Below are 19,007 nucleotides of genomic sequence, written 5' to 3'. Positions count from 1 at the left end.
TTTGTTTCTATTTATGTATTTTGTTTTGTTATTCTGTATGTTTATCATAATGTACCGGCCGTATATAAGATTATTTTTGCTTTTGAAAATGAATTGGAAATAAAGTGAATTGAACTTAATGCAGACTCTATCCCTAATCATGCAATGCCCGACTCATCCATAAACAAGCATAAGAGTTGACATAGAAGCTGAATGTAGGTCTATATTACAGCTAGATTCTATAGCATGTAAAAAGATGCTTGCAAAATCAATAGATAGTGGGATTGGATATCTGCAATTCCGACACTCAGCTAACCATATTTCATTGATAATGACAGCAAAGATGTATTTGGTGTAAATTGTAAGGGTAGAGATTCATTTCTGTCAAAAAAATAATCAGTCCCTTCATCAAGATACAAGATATCTTAAATAGGATTTCAAAGTGTATATCAGATATAGTTATGACAATTACTGGAATTCAATCATTAATATTTTTATTGTTTTGAAAAATGACAACTTATCGAATCACCCTAGCATGAAAATACATCTTGCATCTTGCTTGTTAATTGACTTAATCTAATTCACTTCATTTTAATACTGTTGTTAGAAATGGGATATATATTATCGCTAAATGTCTTAATTTCACCTAAAACATAACATCTAACAGACCAATTATCCTATTACTGGTTAATTACCAAATCTTGAGAAGGAAAAAAATGGTAGACTGACAACATTATTTGCATCAGTAAATTAATAAGGGAAGTTTCATCAATGATCCTCTAAAATTACTTTAGAAGATCATCTCCATCTCCTGGAAAAGACAACATACCAGGGGGTGTTTCACAAAGATCCTAAGTCAAACTTAACTTTAAGTTGGACTTTAAAATTATGGAAAGCCATTTGTAGCCTTAACATAAAATATCTTCAAAAGCAAAAGTTCAAATATTTTAGACTTTCATAAATTCCACATCAAGAACATGAAATCTCCTTGATTATAGACAATATGAATGATTTGAATCAAGATATGCCTTTTGAAATAATGTTTACAAAATATTTTCAAAGACGCTAACAGCTTTCCATAATTTTTAAGTCCAACTTAGAGTTAAGTTCGACTTAGGATCTGTGAGAAACACCCCTAGGTGTTTTAGCAGTGATTTGTTAGCATGTAATGATTGATAGGAGCTGACTGTGTGCCTTCTATTTAGTTTTATCTCACAGGGCCCCCTTCAAATTGATTGCTAATGATGTGTTCATCAATTCATTGTCAACATCAATAACTGTTCCCAAATTCTGAGTACATACTAGTTATATTAAAAATAACTGACATAATATGAGATTTCAGAGGGTTCATTTAAAGCTACACAATGGTCAGAATATTAATCTAAGGCAGCAGGTCACATTTATGATATGATCACAAATAATAACCAAATATACAAGAAAAAAGAATTGCTTTGCAAGTGAAAAAAATATGATGAAATAGAAAGACGATAGTCTGATCTCACAGATCATTTCTTCATCCTCATTAAAATATAAAGGCTTAATGGTTGTTAAACATAATAACACTGAAATATAAAAGTTAACAAAATGTAACATAATACAAGGCAAATGAAATGATAATAGAGGCGCATTGCTTTTATAGTTTTTTTTTCAGTATAGCACTATAGCTTATGCGCTCAAATAAATCCTAACTGTAAGATTTGAATAAAATTATAATCATATGTTCAGCTATATTTAAGTACATATTTATGATATTTCCATCAAAATACATATTACAACAAAAATACAAATCATACATCTTCTGTTCTTCAAAAATAAAAGGCACATTTCAAATTTCCATAAAATCTCCGGTGAAAGATGAGAATAGCTCTCTATTCTCGATTAGTTCATGGCATTGGTTGTGAATTTAATACAGATTCATCATGTCTGTTTCTACCCATGTAAAAAGTCTTTGTCCTGTTACTGGCAATTAGATATATCATAATCTGAAACAAGCTATGAGCATACATGTATATATGCAAACACACACAATTTGGAAGATGAAAGCTCCTCACTGGCAGCACAATAAATGATGTAATTGGCAGAATGGAAATAAAGTCATTGCAAATTGTACCTTTTGGTACTTGATTTTCTAGTTAATAACATTTTTTATTAACAATGCCTACATCTGGATTACCACATAAACCTCTTAAAACCTTTTAACTCTAGATGGGCCATATTCCAAGGTCAATTTGCTCTTAGAATTTAGAGATCATGTGATTATTATTTGTTTTACCTACAATACTATGAAAGCAACTCCATGATCATACGGTAGCAATTAATCAACAGATAAGTACCATTATCCATTGTACTATTAAAGCAATTAATAATAATATGATCATACAGTAGCAATTAACCTACAGATAAGTACCATTATCCATTGTACTATTAAAGCAATCAATAATAAATGCCTAGCCACAGGACATTGGCACAAGGACTTGATCTTGAACCTGTGATCGCCTGGTTTTGGTAGAGACTACTGCTAATATTGCTGAGCTACAAATATATTGCACCTTCTCTTTATTATCTAACACAGGTAATATGTCCCAATTGGTGATGGAATAAGGTTCCTTATCAAAAACCCAGATGACCTCCTCAAATCCTCATCTTCCGGCCTGCTGCTCCTGTCTGTACGCTAGCTGAAGATCCTTGAGGTTTGCTTCCAGCATGTTCACCTCGTCCCATCGTCCAGCTTCTTGAGCTTGATTGAGGTAACTACTGATGATATTCATTTGTTGGATCAAAGGATCATCGGACAACGCCTGGACGGTGTCCTGACTCACTGCACTGGGTTTCCATCCTGAGGGAGACTGACTCAGTTTCCCCTCACTCCCGCTGGACGTCAGCCCCACCATCATACCAGCCCCGACTTCCTGCGCCTGCTCTTTGAGCTTGTTCAGCAGACCCCAGCTCGACTTCCGCTCGTGTCCCCTCTGAGGGCTGTCCAAGAGTTTGGCCTCTGCTTGCTGTTGCTGTTGCGCCCTCTGCTGTGCCGACTTCTCCAGGGCTAGAGCTTCCGCCTGCACCCTCCTGGCTCTTGCTTGGCGTTCTTCCTCCAGTCTCCTGGCGATGGCTGCTTTGCGTTCTGCCCTGAGCTGGATGACCTCTTTTTCGGAGGGCAAAGGGTCAAGCCCGAGCATGTGGTCTTGGAGGAAGCGAATGACCTCGGTTCGAATGTTCCTCCTGAGCTTCATTTGAGCAGAGGACAAAGTCTTGTCTGTCCCTGAACCAAGTGAGTATATCTTTTTGCTGGAGATGGAATGTAGAAAATATGAAGAATAACAAATAGTCATTGCTTTTTCTCCTGTACTGCCCCCCCCCCAAATGTATGAATTCATATCTGAATACTTTAGAAGTGTAGCATTATAACTATCAAATAATGCTATTAAAACGAGAATAGAGCATATATGTATCATGAACATGGTTTCTACAATACACAGATATATTAAAACTTTAATATTTAACATAACTTTTTTTTTAAATATATACTGGAAACATTGATACGAACATAATAATTACTAAAAAGTTGTCCTTTGAGGGTGGAATTAATTGCCACAGACCATATGGCTCATATCTCAATTTGTTTTACCTGCAGGCCAAACAAAATTCATAGTTTATACAACATCCCTCAATCAAAGTTTTTGCTCACCTTAATAAATCTAGAGCATCAAAATATTTCAGAAGCACTGTTCTCTCTCGCTCTGCTCTTTCATAAGAATATTCTTCTTCACCATTCCTGAAAGAAAAAAGAAAAAACATATAATTCAAGTAAAATTCTAAAGACAAGTCTTCACACAGCTTCAGCATTCCCTGCTGACAAACTGAAGTAAATAATCACAGTAAATGGCACTTCAATTCAATTTATTATAATAATAATTAATTCCTATTAAGCACTTTTACAGAAAACTGATCAAAGCACTGATATAAATAACAACAACAACAAATGAAATGTTTAAAAGTTTTTTTATTGATAAGGAATGGAATCAATCATCCTTCAGTTCCAATATGTTCTACATTTTTTTGTTATAATGATTAAATAAGCAATGAGTTCAATTGCTGACACAATACTTACAAAATGGAAACAGCAGTCTTCTCATATATAGGAAGCTGTCTTAGAATCTGCTCTCTGACTTCAATCATTTTCTGTGTGGAGAAGGAAAAAATGGAAACATTATTATATGATTTGCTCTAATAAAACCTGATAAGAAGATATAAACAGTTTTGTAAAAGCCTTTTACTTATAAAATCACTTCTATATATAAAATTAATCCCATCAGGATGACCTTTCATCCTCCTGATTCCAAGAAACTCTTAGGCTAGTGTTTACTGCTTCAAAAATTATAAGAATAATTTTTAATAGAATGTCCCTTATTAAAGTCAAAGTTCATCCTGTCACAATGATGGAAACTGATGCACGGTATTTGCTGAGGTATTGCAAGGAAAATAAGCTGGCTGCTTCTTGCCTTAAACTTAATATCAAACTATAATCAAATCTCTTCATGGTTGCTTTCACATAATGGTTGGATACCTATTAGATCATGCTCACATTCCCTAATCAATGGTATATCGGGCATTATCTAATGAGGCAAATGGGCATTCATCAAGTTGACCGATACGAAGCAGGCAAATAATCCTTTGTATGATTACCTGGTACAACTGGACAATGACCGGTTTGGAATTGCGTTCTCTGACCATCTTCAGCCTCTTCTCCATGATGTGTACACAATGTTCGCAGACCCTGAGTGTCACTACATCCCCCTTCTTACTCGGTGAGGATTCCGCATGCACCTGCTTGGAAGATGTGCTTCCTTTGGATTCAGCTTCAAGTACTTGATCTGAAGAAAAAAACAGTAACTGACTTGTTAATTTAATTACTCATTATTCCCAAGTATCATTTGAGGTGTTCACACTTGTACAAGCATCGCTTTTTAGTGGACCCCTCCGTTTCCAACATGTATTTCTACATTTGTTGTAAATGTTTATAAGTGATTGTTAATGTTTTGTTGGGAACATGGATAAGATGTAAATTGAAATTGAATTGAAGACACATTTACAATCAATGAACAGTGTGATAAGAGTCATTGGCAAACTTATGGTCTGGTTCACTAGCTTATTACAGGAATTATATATTCAAGTATTCAAGTATTCAATTTATTTCACATCACTTTAAAAACACATCAAAAGATATACAAAAAAAATCATTATAAATTAAAACAATATAATATATATATACATATGAATATATATACCATGAATTTGACGAGTTTACATCTCTAAATGCTTCTCCTATAATGCCTTAGTATTTAACTATTTCACTGAAATGTTCAAATCTTATGTATTTTAATAATGAGACTGTTGGATCCATTGTCTAGTTTATTCTATATCAGGCATGTACCAATATTCCTTATGGGTCTGAATAAAAACCAACAGGTCATGGATAAAAGTTGGTCTACGGCACATTCACTTGGTATTAAGGTTTCTATCTTACAAACTGACTCGGGCAGATCATGGTTCGAAACTGAGTCATGTCTTTCGGATGGTGATGTTAAGATCGGCCTCAAGACGTAAATAATCAAACATGTCTGCAAAAACCCATTTACACACACACACACACACGCCATGTTGTGTCTACGTCATGTCAGTCTTGATTCAGATCCATAACAAATATCAGTACAAGGCAAGCCTGTGATAACCTTTCAACTATTCAAAGTATGTATCCCAGGTCTACTCCATGTACCCCTAAAGGTACTACAGAACAACAGCTAAGGGGGAATGTAATGTTGTTGTGTTTTCTCTCAGTCCTAGACTATCAAGATGCCATGCCAATTAACTGCTGAAATAAATTGTGGGCATCTCCACCCCCCCCCCCCTGAAAATAAAACACCCCTAATCAGGGGAACTATTAACCCTACTTGCAGAATCCTTAAACATTCACTAGAAAGATTTTGTATTGCTTACCACAGAAAGGGATGCCAACATAGCTGGAACACTTGTTGCACATAATACTACCACACAGTCGACAGTGATGGCGCCTCACAGCCAAAGAGAACTTATCACCGCAAGATGGGCAAAACCTTACGTCAGAGTCTTCCGCCCAAGGCACAATGGTCTTTTCATATACTGTGAAGAAGCAGAATAGACATGGCTAGTTTATTATCAAGGAATGAATGAATAAACTACAGGCCATTTTACTTTTTTTGTAAATAATGCTTGAATTTAAACTTTTTAAGTCCCGGAACCCCTTCCTTTCTCAAAATTTTCCCCTTTTTTTTATCCACAAGGATCTCTCTCCCAATTCGCTCTCTCCCATCCTTCTCCCAAACACATGCATATACTTCTATGCTGATGTTTCCATATTGCTGTCATTTTCTCTAACTTCCATAATCTATAAACAAAAGTACATTCAAGTCCAAAACTCTGATTACTTTTTTTTTTTAATACTGCAAGTAAACATGCAGGCAAACTTGTTTGTCTGGAAATAATATTTGTTAAGTTACTACAAAGAAATGAGATCATGTTCTATGTATAATTGGAGATACATGTATATTAAGAGATGCTCTACCTTTTCTTTTAGCCTGATCATTCATAGGGGGTCCATGTTTGATGAGCTTCTCAAGTCTGATGACAAGCTTGTTGATTTCAACAACTGTTCTATCCATCCTATCACTGCGTATCCTCCTCAGAGACTCAAAGTGACTTCTGGATGCTCCTGTATAATAAAAGTTATTTTAATCTATTAAAAACTTTTGGGAACAGCTATAAAAAAGAAGAAGCAAGAATAATACATTTGGAAACTTAAAACAGTTAATCAATATGTATCAGATACGAGAATTCAATGCATTTATGTGTTGTTGTTTTTCTATAACGTTGTTATACAACTTACAGTGTGTAGATATATTTGGATAGATATGTTCATCTCAAAATGTGATAAATAGAACAACAGTTTTCTTGGGCAATCATATGTATAAAGAGTTCCTACATAAACTTTCTAAACTGATTTCTTCTTCTTTTTCAAGTATAACTACATGTAGCAACATTTTGAGAGGGTTGAAAATATCAAATACTGGTAATAGTTAATTTACAACTTAATTTTCTTTGGTAAAAAGAAGAATTACCACACTTTTTAAACACACACATCAGGACAAATAAAAAAGAATGTAGACAGAATATTGAAGTCTGCTCAGATACTATACATGTAAATGATGAGAGAAGCAATGAAAATAACACTGCTATTAAAGTGGATATGAACAAACAAAAATTCAAAGGGCACAAACAAATATTTGTTTCTGCTGATGTATATCGTTTATGATGATGGTATCTTTGATGATGAGTGATAGTGGTGGTGAGGATGATGATTACTTTCATCTGTAGTACCTGCCTTGAACGATGCCCCTGTAATGTTTTGTCATGTATGTGTCTTTTTTTAGTTTTGTTTGTATAAGTAAATCTCTTAACTACTCAGGGCTTGCCCTTAACTTTTTTTTGAGGTGGCCAGCAGGGCCACTTGGGTAGGAGATCTGGGTGGCCAAATGGATTTTCAGGTGGCCCCACTTTTATGCGTTATTAAATAATGCAAATGTTTAATTAAAAAAATGCATAAATTATACGTGTTAAAAGCAGCATGAGCTGCATTTAATAATGAAAGGTGAGTGACTCTTTAGACTCTCATTCCAAATCCTCTCTCTTTGTTTCTATACTTCTGTCTCAACTTCACTTCAATGTTTTTCTCCCTTTCTCCTTGACTATCATGCTCACAAGGACCCCCTCCCCCTTAAGTTAGGATTGTACAGGGCACACAAGGCGCCAAACTTCTGCTTTTCTTTGAGCTCCAAGTTCTGTTGGAAGATATAAAATTGATTGTATATTTACTTGACGTTGTACTTCTATTCTGAACTGAATAAATGGTATTTTTGTAATTTATTATTTTTATATTTTCTGGTTATTCTGGATTGGATAATCAGTCAATAATCATGCAAAAATACATGCAGTTAAAGAGGACCACACACGGAAAGATTAGCACCAAGTCATTCAAAATAGTTTAAGTCGGAATTTCTTCTTTTGTTCTTTTTTTTCTTCAAGACAACATTTTATTGCACTGCATGTTTTCTTAGCATGGACAGTGAAGAACATGCATATAATTATATATGGGCTACCCGCCCTTGAGTCAGTTACCTATAAGAACAAACTGAAACAACTAAATAAATTAGGATGGCTGCAAATTGCCTTTTCGGTTTTGGCAAGGTACTTTCAAGGTGTTACCCTGTAAATCAAGTGATTAAATGCTTCTCTGTACAACAATAAACAAACATGGACTAAAAGGAGCACCAGTCCTGTGAAAGAAAAAGTTTTGGTAAAAAGCTATTATAGGAAAATATAAATATGTAATATATCAACAACACATCTTTTTTTTTGTACATGAAACTTGAAAGGCAGCTAGGTTAACTTGCAGATGATTGTTTCGATTGCCAAAAATAAATTAGATGCTGACTAAACATTTAAACTCAACTAAAGTTACCTCAAGAACAAACTGAAACAACTAAATAAATTGTAAGGCTGTAAATTGCCTTTTCGGTTTTGGCAAGGTACTTTCAAGGTATTGCCAGTAACCCTGTTACTAAAACTGCATTCAGTCACTCAAGTGATTAAATACTTCTCTGTACAACGAGAAACAAACGCAAACACATCGACTAAAAGTAGCACCAGTCCTGTGGAAGAATAAGTTTTGGCAAAAAACTAATATAGGAAAATATAAATGTGTAATATATTAACAACACGTCCAAAGACATCTTTTCTTTTTTTTTACATGAAAGGCAGGTTAATTTGCAGATAATTGTTTTGATTGCCAAAAATAAATCAAATGCTGACTAAACATTTTAAGTAACTCAAGATTTGATAAAACAAGTTTCCAAAGGGGCCTGGGCTTGTCATATGACTCTTCTTGACTTCAGCCACTGTCGGTGTCACTGTGACTGTCAACTTCATCTACTAGTTCATCAACTTCATCAAATTCAACCACATCAAAGTCCTCATCAAGATCACTATGATCTGATGAATCAGTTGAGTCGGAGTGAGGGCCTGGTCTACGGTGCACCATTTCTGGCCTCCTTGACCGATTTCCTGACGAGCACCACAGGTCTATAGCCGGCTGAGGGCTAAATTCTGCAACACTGGGGCTGTGCATCACGATTAGCATCGAGTTAGTAACATTCTCATCCTTGAGAGATGTTCTTAAGCTCGTTTTTACCAGCTTCAGGCGGCTAAACCCACGTTCTGCTTCTGCTGAGCTGGCTGGAATGCTCAGCAGAAGGTCCATCAAGCAACATATGTTTGGCATGTCCCCTTGAAGATCAGGTATGATGCTTGTCCATTGCTGGCCCTTCTTGCTCTTCCTTTTAAATAAAGTTAAAATGATAAAAGAGGGAATTAATTATTTAGTGGTGTTTAAAGCCAGGGTACAGTTATGCTGCCGCGGTATAAAAAACAAACAAACAATTCATCAAAAGTCGCCCGAGGTCCTGGAATATTAGATATCTTTTTCTTTATGAATTGATCATAAAAAACAATCACAGTCAACTCATGAAAGGGGAGGAAAATCTCAGAAAAATATCTTTATTTCTAACTTTATGACATGAATTAGCTAAAGTAAATCTATGAAATAATTGTTTGGAAGGCCTATCTTAAGGAAATAATATCACTGCCGTATAGAGGGCGCTAGATCTGGTCTAACGGTCAAATTCAAATTTTCACAACAAAGATTCAAGGTGTAAACAATTAGTGTAACGGTCACTTTACCTTTTTTTTTTAAGAGTTGGAGTGATTCATAAGAGCCGAATATGATTGATATTATTGAATCTTACCAAAACTATAAGTTTAACCCAGCTTTAATATGAAACTTTATAGTTTATTACAGGATATTATTGTACATTTGTATTCAAAACTAAACAAGAGACTGAGAAAGTTATTAATAATTTGATTAAATTTAGAATATTCAGATCTCAGTCATATTAATATCATTATTTAATAGTTCAGCTCATAAAAATTAAACTTACTTCACATGATATGTTCTTGCCTTGAACAGGTCCCACTCTACACCAAGAGAGTCAAGATCTACCCCAGCATCCTTCAGCATTGGTTCAAACTGATGGCGGAGCGTCTGCACTGCTTCATCGCCGAAATCTGCCAAAATGATGTACAGTAGATCATACTTATCAGGGAAATTGCAAAATACATGGACTCAGAATAAACATGATAAGTCAATCAATGGTTGATAATACTTTATTTATTTTCGTGGGTGAAAACTGTCCTGACAAAATCCTTTATTTGTTATTTAGGGAGATAACTTTTTAAAGTTCACAATATTAGGGCAGTGCTGCAAATTATTAAGATGCGAACACAATGAAAGTTGTGAGGATGATCAACAATGTTAATAAAAAAAAAAGTATTGAATTAATTACCCTCATCATCTTCATGTTCTTGTGGCCAGGAGCTTAAGCATTGGATCTGCATTGCTGCCTGCACTTCATCATTCATGTCGTCAAATCTTCCAAGCAAGGATTTCTCTAGGCCGTTTATCAAATCCACCAGTCCTGGTTCAATGTTGTCACTCCCTGTCAACTCATTTGGACCACCACGGAACGGGTCATCAAAGCATTGCAGACGTGGTGATGATTTCCTGACAGAGAGTAAATTTGTGAAAAGAAATCCAAGAAGAAAAAAAACTGTGATTAATTTTATAATAAGAGCATGTATTGTTTGAATGTCTTAATGTCATTGTGGCTAACTAACATTTCAAACCACAAAAGCCAATTACGGTTTTCGAAATCAAAATAATTGTATTTGACACAGCAATTATGGTATTATAATACTATAAAACAATGATAAGCTTCATTTATCAAAATGAAATAAATATTTTAATAAAAGAATTTATCCAACTAGTACAGGCCTGAACTAGTAGTTAATTATCATGATATACAATAACATTAAATTTGATGCTTACTTGCTCCTGTATTTCTTGAGGGTCGTTAATGCCATGTCTATGGATCTAGCCACTTCAGGAACAGTGGACTCTGACCGCTGTGCTGTCAGTGACACTTTGGAGAGGACTGTCACAACATCGAGCATGAAGTGAGCAAAAAGAACTACGTCTTTCCGTTTCATCTGCTTCAAGAACCCTTTGCTCTTCGCTCTGGCATCTACTGATACTCCTGGTTGTGCTTGAAGCTGTAATTTAAAAAAAATGTATTTATTGAAAAACGTAATTTTGTCAGAAAAATAATTTCAAATAAGTGTACATACCCAGTACTGTTAGATTGTTCAGCATTGATTGAGATTGAAAAAAAGAAAGAAAAAGAAATATTTCGCAAGGAGTGGCATGTGAAAAAACAAATGTTATTGAAAGACAAGTTCAATTAAATTATACTAATATTTTGGTTTCAAAATTCCATGAATAATTCTACAAGTAAATAATGTACCTGTTGCAGTTGAGTTGTGATGGCACGGTATCCCCTGAGGAAATTCCCCAAAGCCCGTTGCAGGTGAGGTAACCAACGTGTCCCTCCAACCCTTGTTGGGAATAGCTTTGGATCTCCCTCAGCTTCTGCTGCCTGTTTGAGAGAGCTTCTGTTCTTCGAGCTGTTCTTGTAGAACAAATACAAGTTGAGAAGAAGCAAGTTGACAGTCTTGCAGAGAGCAACGTTCTTGACTGCATCTTTGAACGCCAGTTCGAGCCTATGGGCAGTACAGTGTACCGCTTGAAGGGCTGGACTGAGTTCTCTCAGATGAGAAACCACTCCTCCTCTTTTCCCCAACATCACTGCTGCCCCATCCGATCCGAAACCTACCAGTTTTCGGCTAATAGAAGCAGTATCCAGTTCGAGTCTCTCAGCAAGTGAATGAAGAATGGCATCGGTGATGGATTTGGCATCAGCAGTGACTACTCCCACAACTGCCACAAACTCAGTGTAAACTGAGCCATTACACGCATGCCGAAGGAAGACGATTTCATCCTCAGTCACTGACGCATCAGTAGTTCCATCACTGATAATTGAAATGAACTTGGAGCGTTGAACACGCTTCAACATCTCCCTTCGCTCAACCTGAAAAACAAAAAAACAAAACCTTATGGTTCATACACACAGTCACAAATTTAGTTAAAGAGGAAGTCTAGTCTGGGATTTTATGGCTTTAATAATAGAGGGACAAAAATGATAGAAACAGAACCAATCCACGCAGGTGGGTCTTTAAAAAATCTGATGAAATTTCGGAGTTGTAATCAATCAAACATAATTTGACAACTACATGGGTCTTTAATAGAAATACTAGTATTGCCAATTTAAAGAAGAAAACATCAAGTTATGTAATGTTGGTAATAATCGGAAGTGTGATTCTGAAACATAAAATTACTCAGGTCATTTCAATAACCAAAGCTTCAAAATAATGTAACAAAGTACAATGTTATTAAATAAAAGAAAAACATAACTTGGTACGCCTGTCAATTAATCTTTAACTTCTTGGATGTGCAATACTTAATATACTACTGTAAATAATAAGTAATTAAATAAATGTTTTGATTTCTCCACCCTTGCTTCTTTCTCACAGCTCGGGTCATTCCCCTCCTTCCTTTCTATTTTCCGACGCACTGTTTCTTCCTCCTCATCTTCTTCACTCTGCTCTCTCCCTTTTTTAATTCCTCTTTATTTTCACGTGTCTCTCTCTCTCTCTGACCTTTCTCGCCTTTACTCTGCTTCATCGTTCCTACTTTCCTTTCTCCCTCTGGGCTCTCTCTCTCTCTCTTTCTTTCCCCACTCCAACCCTTCCTCCGTCTCTCATGCTTAATAACTCCCCGACTTATAGGCCTAACTTAAGGCTAACGCATGATTATTGATATAAATTTATTTCGATCATTCATAAATTATGTGCCCTGATTATGTGCCAGTTATCATTTAAAAAATTTTTTTAATTAAAGTTAAAAGGACAATCACATGAATAATTAAATATTGATAAATAAACTCACTTCTGCAATGAAGCTAGTGAAAACTTGCGCAGATTTGTCGTTCCTGTAAGTCGAGCCGACATCTAGCCCTTTAGCTTCGTCAAGTGATGCCATCCAAACCAAGTCGGTAAATGGCCGGTAGTGTTTGGCCATTGCGTGAACATTTCTGAATATTATTATCAGACGCTCCACAACTTTTTGGTTCATCTTCTGGACCATCTTCTCCGCCTTCGAAGTCCCTGGTAGTGCCTCTCGGGCGGCTTTGGCCCCCATCGCGCGTTGATGGTTGTCGCTTTCGTCGTGTCTCTTGATGGAATACAGTTTAAAAGTACTGCATCCGTCAAAGAAGATATTCCTTCCTGTCCCGGGTTTTCCAGTCATATTGGTTTCCCGACAAATGCGGCAAACCATGACGCCGTTGTCGTCGTCGTATGACAACCACTTGAAATCTCGTTCCCATTCTTTTCGGTACGTGCGTTTCCTTTTCTCATTCTCGTACTCTTCCCTTGCTTCCCTTTTTCTTTTGTCCTGATCTTCTTTAGGGTTAGACACATTAAGGAATCGCCACATCTTTAGAAGACTTACTTTTAGATCATTCTGATCGACTTTTGCTCAGGTAGAAAACAAACGCGCACATGTACAAGTTGTACAGCGGATAACGAAGCCTGTACATGTATTAGCACGTGGAGGACCATTTAAAACTAATATTTGCATCTCGTTCCGTACATTTCAACCAAGTGATTTACTACTGATGATCGATGATAAATTTCATATTATTTATTATTGTATTATTATTCATATTATCTGTTTAGAAATTGGTTGACATTGGGAAGGAAACCAATAAAGAATCAAACCGGCAACTCCTAAAAAGATCCAAATATTATTCTGAAAGTAGGCCAATTGAAATAAATTAATGAATTTTTTTCTCAAGACTCAAATATATATTTTTCTAATTTCTATATAATAGCAGCCTATTTTATAACGGTAGACTTTTGATAAGTATTGTAAGACTATATCTTGAATCTTCTACGTAACAATACCTGAGTATACTATTGCCTTTCCCTGATCTAGTGTTATTAAACAAGGTGGTAGGACCTCCACATCAATCAGAAAAAGGAAAGTCACGATAAACAAAACTTTTTTTTTTTTACTTGGCCTTATCGGCAATCGTAAAAGTCTCGTAAACAAACTGTCAGAGACGGGGCTGCGTTACCTCGATCCGTCTATCGCTCTCTCTTATGCCTGAATCACATTTCCTCTACGGAGCCCGTACGATGTTTAAAAACAGCCGTTTAAACCAATTTCGTACGAACCACACCGTACGAAATTGGTCGAAACGGCTGTTTTTAAACATCGTACGGGCTCCGTAGAGCTAGAGGAAATGTGATTCAGGCATTACTGCTCAAATAATTTACGCGTCAGTGGACAGGGATACCTCGCATACATGTTATGTACAGGACACAAGATCAGATTTTAGCAAATTATTTGCCATTTGTTTTCCATCAAAATTCATGGCCCTGAATTTTTTTTTATTATTTAGGCCTTATATTATATTTAGTTAAAAAGGTCCATGTAGTGCTACAAATAAAACGTGAACATCCCCCGTTTAACTTAAACTAATGAACATCAATGATGATTGTTACCTAGTAATAACAGATCAATTATTCAATCGATAATCACGGAAAATTAACAACAGAACAGCGTACATTATCACCAACAAAGCGTACCGCCGTAGGCCTACGTTGTTATCAAACAAAAAACACGTGAAATTCTCATTTTATGAAGCTCGCACGGCTTCCACACGTACACACGTACACTGATTGAGTTACTTTTATTTTCAATCAATATTAACTCCACCAATCATAATGTCAAATACCAGACACACCCATTGTTGTTCCCTCGTTGCTTAGTGTAGTCCACAATTAGTCGCAAATACACCAATCACAATGCTGGGATTTGGGAATCCCCAAGTTACCCGCCCGAAATCTCATGCGCAGTTTGTAACTGCGCAACAAAGAGTTGAGAAGCGTACTAGCTGTGCTGCAATGCGGATATCGCCAGCTGCCCTATACGCGGTAGCATACTATGATAGCGCTACGCCTATGTACCGGCCGGGCCGGGGTGGCGGCGGCGGTGTGTACAGTACCTACGCGACGGCGTGCATCGTTTTTATAAAGTTAGTATGCGAAACGAAACATTTCCTTGTTTGATAGATCGGATTGCGTCGCTTGGAAAAGCTTGGAAAAATAAATGTCGCCTCGGTTTCGGGTAGATCTAAAGGTTAAACAAGTTGTTGATAAATAATTTATATATTACTGTCCAAATATTTGGGTGGCCAGCCGGGCCATCTAGTCGGTGATTTCAGGTGGCCCGACAGCGTTTCAGGTGGCCATTGGCACCGGGCCACCGCTAAATTCGAGCCCTGCTACTGTTCAAGAAACAATGCCTCCACAAGGCCATTTAGTTTTTTTTTTTTTAGTTCGCTATTTTTTATTTTCTGATATATTGCAAATGCTTATTTTTGTATGAATCTTTGTACTGTTATTTTTAGTGAAAATGGAAATGAATAAAAATGAATTGAATTGAAATGGTAATGATTACAATGCATGATAGTGGTACAAGTATGACATGTGATAATGATAAATACCTAGCTCTGGGTTTTCCCAAGTAAAAGGGTCTGTGCCAAGCAATGGTTGTTTCTTTGGTGATCCTTCTCCTGCTTCATCCTTTGAGACATCCTCAAAATGTTCCTCTGATCTGTTGGTGATGAGATGCCTGGCCTTCCCAAAGAATCCTTTCAACCTTCTGAATACGACTTTGTCTTCACTACCATGAGCACCTAGACAAGAACAAATAACAATAAAAACAATTGGGGTAAAGGTTTTGCTGTTTGTAGCTTGGAAGTTTTGCATTTGCTAGCATTCATGATCATCTATTACCTTGTGTTTTACAGTTATGAGCCAGCAATAAGAAATACCATAAAAAGTATTAAGTTAGTTATTTCATGAGAATAATATACAGGGTTGGTATCAATAATCAAAGGGGTACAACATAGATGTAACTGATTTTCTTATTTTTGATACACCTACACTGTATCATGATGACTCTTAAAACAGAAAATAATTGGAAAAATCCCACAGGACTGACAGTGATAGGACCACACTGTATTACAAACCCCATCTCTTTATTGCCATCTTGTAACTTTCAAAACTAAATGAAGAAACCTCATCATTGATTTGGTCTTAAATTAAGAAGAAAAAAAATCACTGCATCTGATTTAATGATCACAGTTGTATTGGTATTAATTAGTTCTTCAGTATTAATCATCTTGACATGAGAGAGCCCTTATGATTTTATGTTTACTTTATAATGTGTTTAAGGTACATGTATAAAAGTGAGATTTTTCATCAGCATACTTTCCACATGGGATTGGAGTTGATACACAGAGTCAAAGTTCTGAAGGCACATCGGACAGAGGAATCCCTCATAAATTGGGCTATCATCAGTGGATGCCATGGCAGCCATCTTGCCTGTGAAAAGAGAACAAACAATATTCAAATTAATTTCAAATGATTCTTGGTAACTTTATACATCAAATTCAAAATCACTATTGAAACTAAGTAAGATGCAAACAAAACAAGACATGTGTGTAATTTGTGAGATTTTCTCCAAGTCTGACTGGCAACCGCAACCTTAGACCAACCCCCATAGGAAAGTGAAAAGTATGCCGCAGACCTGCCGCAGACCTGCCGCAGACTTTTAGTCTGCGGCAAAGAGTATGCCGAAGTATGCGGCAGAAAGAAATTTTGCTGCAGACTTGCCGCATACCAGTATGCCACAGGAACAGTCTGCGGCAGATCTGCGGCAGGATGAAATTTTGCTGCAGACTTGCCGCATACTAGTATGCCACAGGAACAGTCTGCGGCAAGTCTGCGGCAGGATGAAACTTTGCTCCAGACTTGCCGCATACCAGTATGCCACAGGAACAGTCTGCGGCAGATATGCGGCAGGATGAAATTTTGCTGCAGACTTGCCGCATACTAGTATGCCACAGGAACAGTCTGCGGCAGATCTGCGGCAGGATGAAACTTTGCTCCAGACTTGCCGCATACTAGTATGCCACAGGAACAGTCTGCGGCAGATCTGCGGCAGGGCGAAACTTTGCTCCAGACTTGCCGCATACCAGTACGCCACAGGAACAGTCTGCAGCAGGTCTGCCACAGGAAATCCCATTAAAGTCTAATAGGGCCAATTGAAACCAATCATCTCATGCATATTCATTATTACTTTATACGTGTGACAGAAAAATACATTTATCATGATTTGTTAAGCAAATTAAGACAATGCACATCATTTTTGTGATTTCTATTTTCCTTTTGCCATTATTAACCAATAGATTATTTTGTCTGATCATGTTACAATTACATTCACGTTTAAGCAATAGATATATTGAATACTAACCAAGAAACTATGATTACTAACCAAGAAACAATATACATATTTAGTATATATATGTGTACGAGCCTGTGTCACTTTAAATGCTACTCTTGAATACACTTCAAATGAACAATGTGATGAAGTTAATACAATTGAGAATAGAATATACCTAATTGGTAATATCGACAATTACCTAATTTGCAATATCGATATTGCCAAAATTGATTATGAAGTATCAGTTTATCACTGGTTCTTCTACATGCATACTTTATTGCCACGTACTGGATATGAAAGAGTATGCGGCAGGTCTGCAGCAGGTCTACAGTATATGAGATATGAATATTCATGACGAAGAGTCTGCGGCAGGTCTGCAGCAAGTCTGCGGCAGACCTGCCGCAGACTCTTCATCATACTGAAAGAGTATGCGGCAAGTCTGCAGCAAGTCTGCGGCAGACCTGCCGCAGACTCTTCATCATACTGAAAGAGTATGCGGCAGGTCTGCAGGAAGTCTGCGGCAGACCTGCCGCAGACTCTTCATCATACTGAAAGAGTATGCGGCAAGTCTGCGGCAGACCTGCCGCAGACTCTTCATCATACTGAAAGAGTATGCGGCAAGTCTGCGGCAAAACTAATTTGCATGTGAAAAAGATGACTGTCTGCGGCAGGTCTGCTGCAGATCTGCGGCAAGTCTGCCGCAGGAGTATGCGGCAGGCTCATTTCTTTCCTATGGGCCTGCATTGATTTTTAGTTTTAGTTACCAATATGCAGAAATAGTAATATGAAAACACGACATAAGCAAACGATCATTATTTGTAGTCCACGTACCATTCATATTAACCATGGCATGGCCCGCATACGCGCATGGGGGTATATTTCTTTTTTTAAAGACATAAAAATTCAATACAATGAATCCTTTTGCTAGCTTAACCTTAGACCTTAGCCTTGGTCATTTGACAGACCTCTGTCTTTGTCTTTTATTATTTTCCAAATCACAAGAAGTCTTGGCTCTTGAAACGTGAAGTTGAAAAACATTTATCACAGTTAATGAAATAAAATAATTAAAATAAGTCTAGATCTAGCCTAGCGACAAATCAACTAGAGTTAAGGATTTGGGGCAGCAGGTTTAATTAGCTCCAGACTCAGCTGGATGTGCAGAAATAAAACCCAAAAGATCAGCCCAAGCTAAGTGACAAGTCACATCAGGATGACTCAATAAACTCGAGACCAGTCCAGACCTTGACAGCTCAGGAGTCAGGGTTTGTCAAACTCACGTCATTCACTGGGCTGAGCCGAGCGGACACTCCCCCGTGCGCTGGCTCGACGGATCGGGGCGGTGGAGCTGCTGCTAGCTGCTAGCTGTTGATCTCGTACGGTAGTGGTCGCTGTAGCTGGTTTGAAAACTGAAATCTCTCTCATTTATGTCACCAAAACCCAGTTAGAACTTTGCGTAAGGTAGCACAGGGTATAAACAAAGCAGTGGACTAAATATAAAAGTCATTTCATGTTGACAAATAGTCTAAGTTCTTTAGTCTTCCACATCAACACGAATTTCCTTCTCCATAGC

At 37.0% G+C, this 19,007-nt stretch overlaps 3 protein-coding genes across 4 annotated transcripts; all 3 read right to left on the bottom strand.

Moving 5' to 3' along the window:
- Positions 1–2,132: 2,132 nt before the first annotated feature.
- Positions 2,133–19,006, bottom strand: LOC581815 (rabenosyn-5). 2 transcript variants are annotated; one of them, XM_030973594.1, is made up of 9 exons: positions 18,679–19,006; positions 16,423–16,536; positions 15,654–15,845; positions 6,578–6,724; positions 5,974–6,135; positions 4,663–4,850; positions 4,088–4,158; positions 3,665–3,751; positions 2,133–3,264 (listed from the first exon to the last, which is right to left on the bottom strand). In XM_030973594.1, exons 2-9 carry the CDS (start codon positions 16,529–16,531, stop codon positions 2,619–2,621), a joined length of 1,602 nt encoding a protein of 533 aa, XP_030829454.1. In that variant the 5' UTR covers positions 16,532–16,536; positions 18,679–19,006; the 3' UTR covers positions 2,133–2,618. The 2 variants fall into 2 exon arrangements, with proteins under 2 accessions (XP_030829454.1, XP_786891.3); XM_781798.5 differs by having other exon boundaries at positions 18,715–19,006.
- On the bottom strand, positions 8,780–10,456 carry LOC115919529. The gene is made up of 2 exons (XM_030973596.1): positions 10,065–10,456; positions 8,780–9,404 (listed from the first exon to the last, which is right to left on the bottom strand). Exons 1-2 carry the CDS (start codon positions 10,142–10,144, stop codon positions 8,960–8,962), a joined length of 525 nt encoding a protein of 174 aa, XP_030829456.1. The 5' UTR covers positions 10,145–10,456; the 3' UTR covers positions 8,780–8,959.
- On the bottom strand, positions 10,912–13,203 carry LOC100888681 (zinc finger protein 862-like). Its single transcript, XM_030973595.1, has 2 exons — positions 11,487–13,203; positions 10,912–11,235 (listed from the first exon to the last, which is right to left on the bottom strand). The coding sequence occupies exons 1-2, from the start codon at positions 12,093–12,095 to the stop codon at positions 11,008–11,010; spliced, it is 837 nt and encodes a 278-aa protein (XP_030829455.1). The 5' UTR covers positions 12,096–13,203; the 3' UTR covers positions 10,912–11,007.
- Position 19,007: the final 1 nt, after the last annotated feature.

This window comes from Strongylocentrotus purpuratus, unplaced genomic scaffold, assembly GCF_000002235.5.
Source record: "Strongylocentrotus purpuratus isolate Spur 01 unplaced genomic scaffold, Spur_5.0 spur5_scaffold_6, whole genome shotgun sequence".
Lineage (NCBI taxonomy): Eukaryota > Metazoa > Echinodermata > Echinoidea > Camarodonta > Strongylocentrotidae > Strongylocentrotus > Strongylocentrotus purpuratus.
Note: the sequence above shows the minus strand (reverse complement) of the source record. Positions and strands in the feature narration are given on the sequence as shown.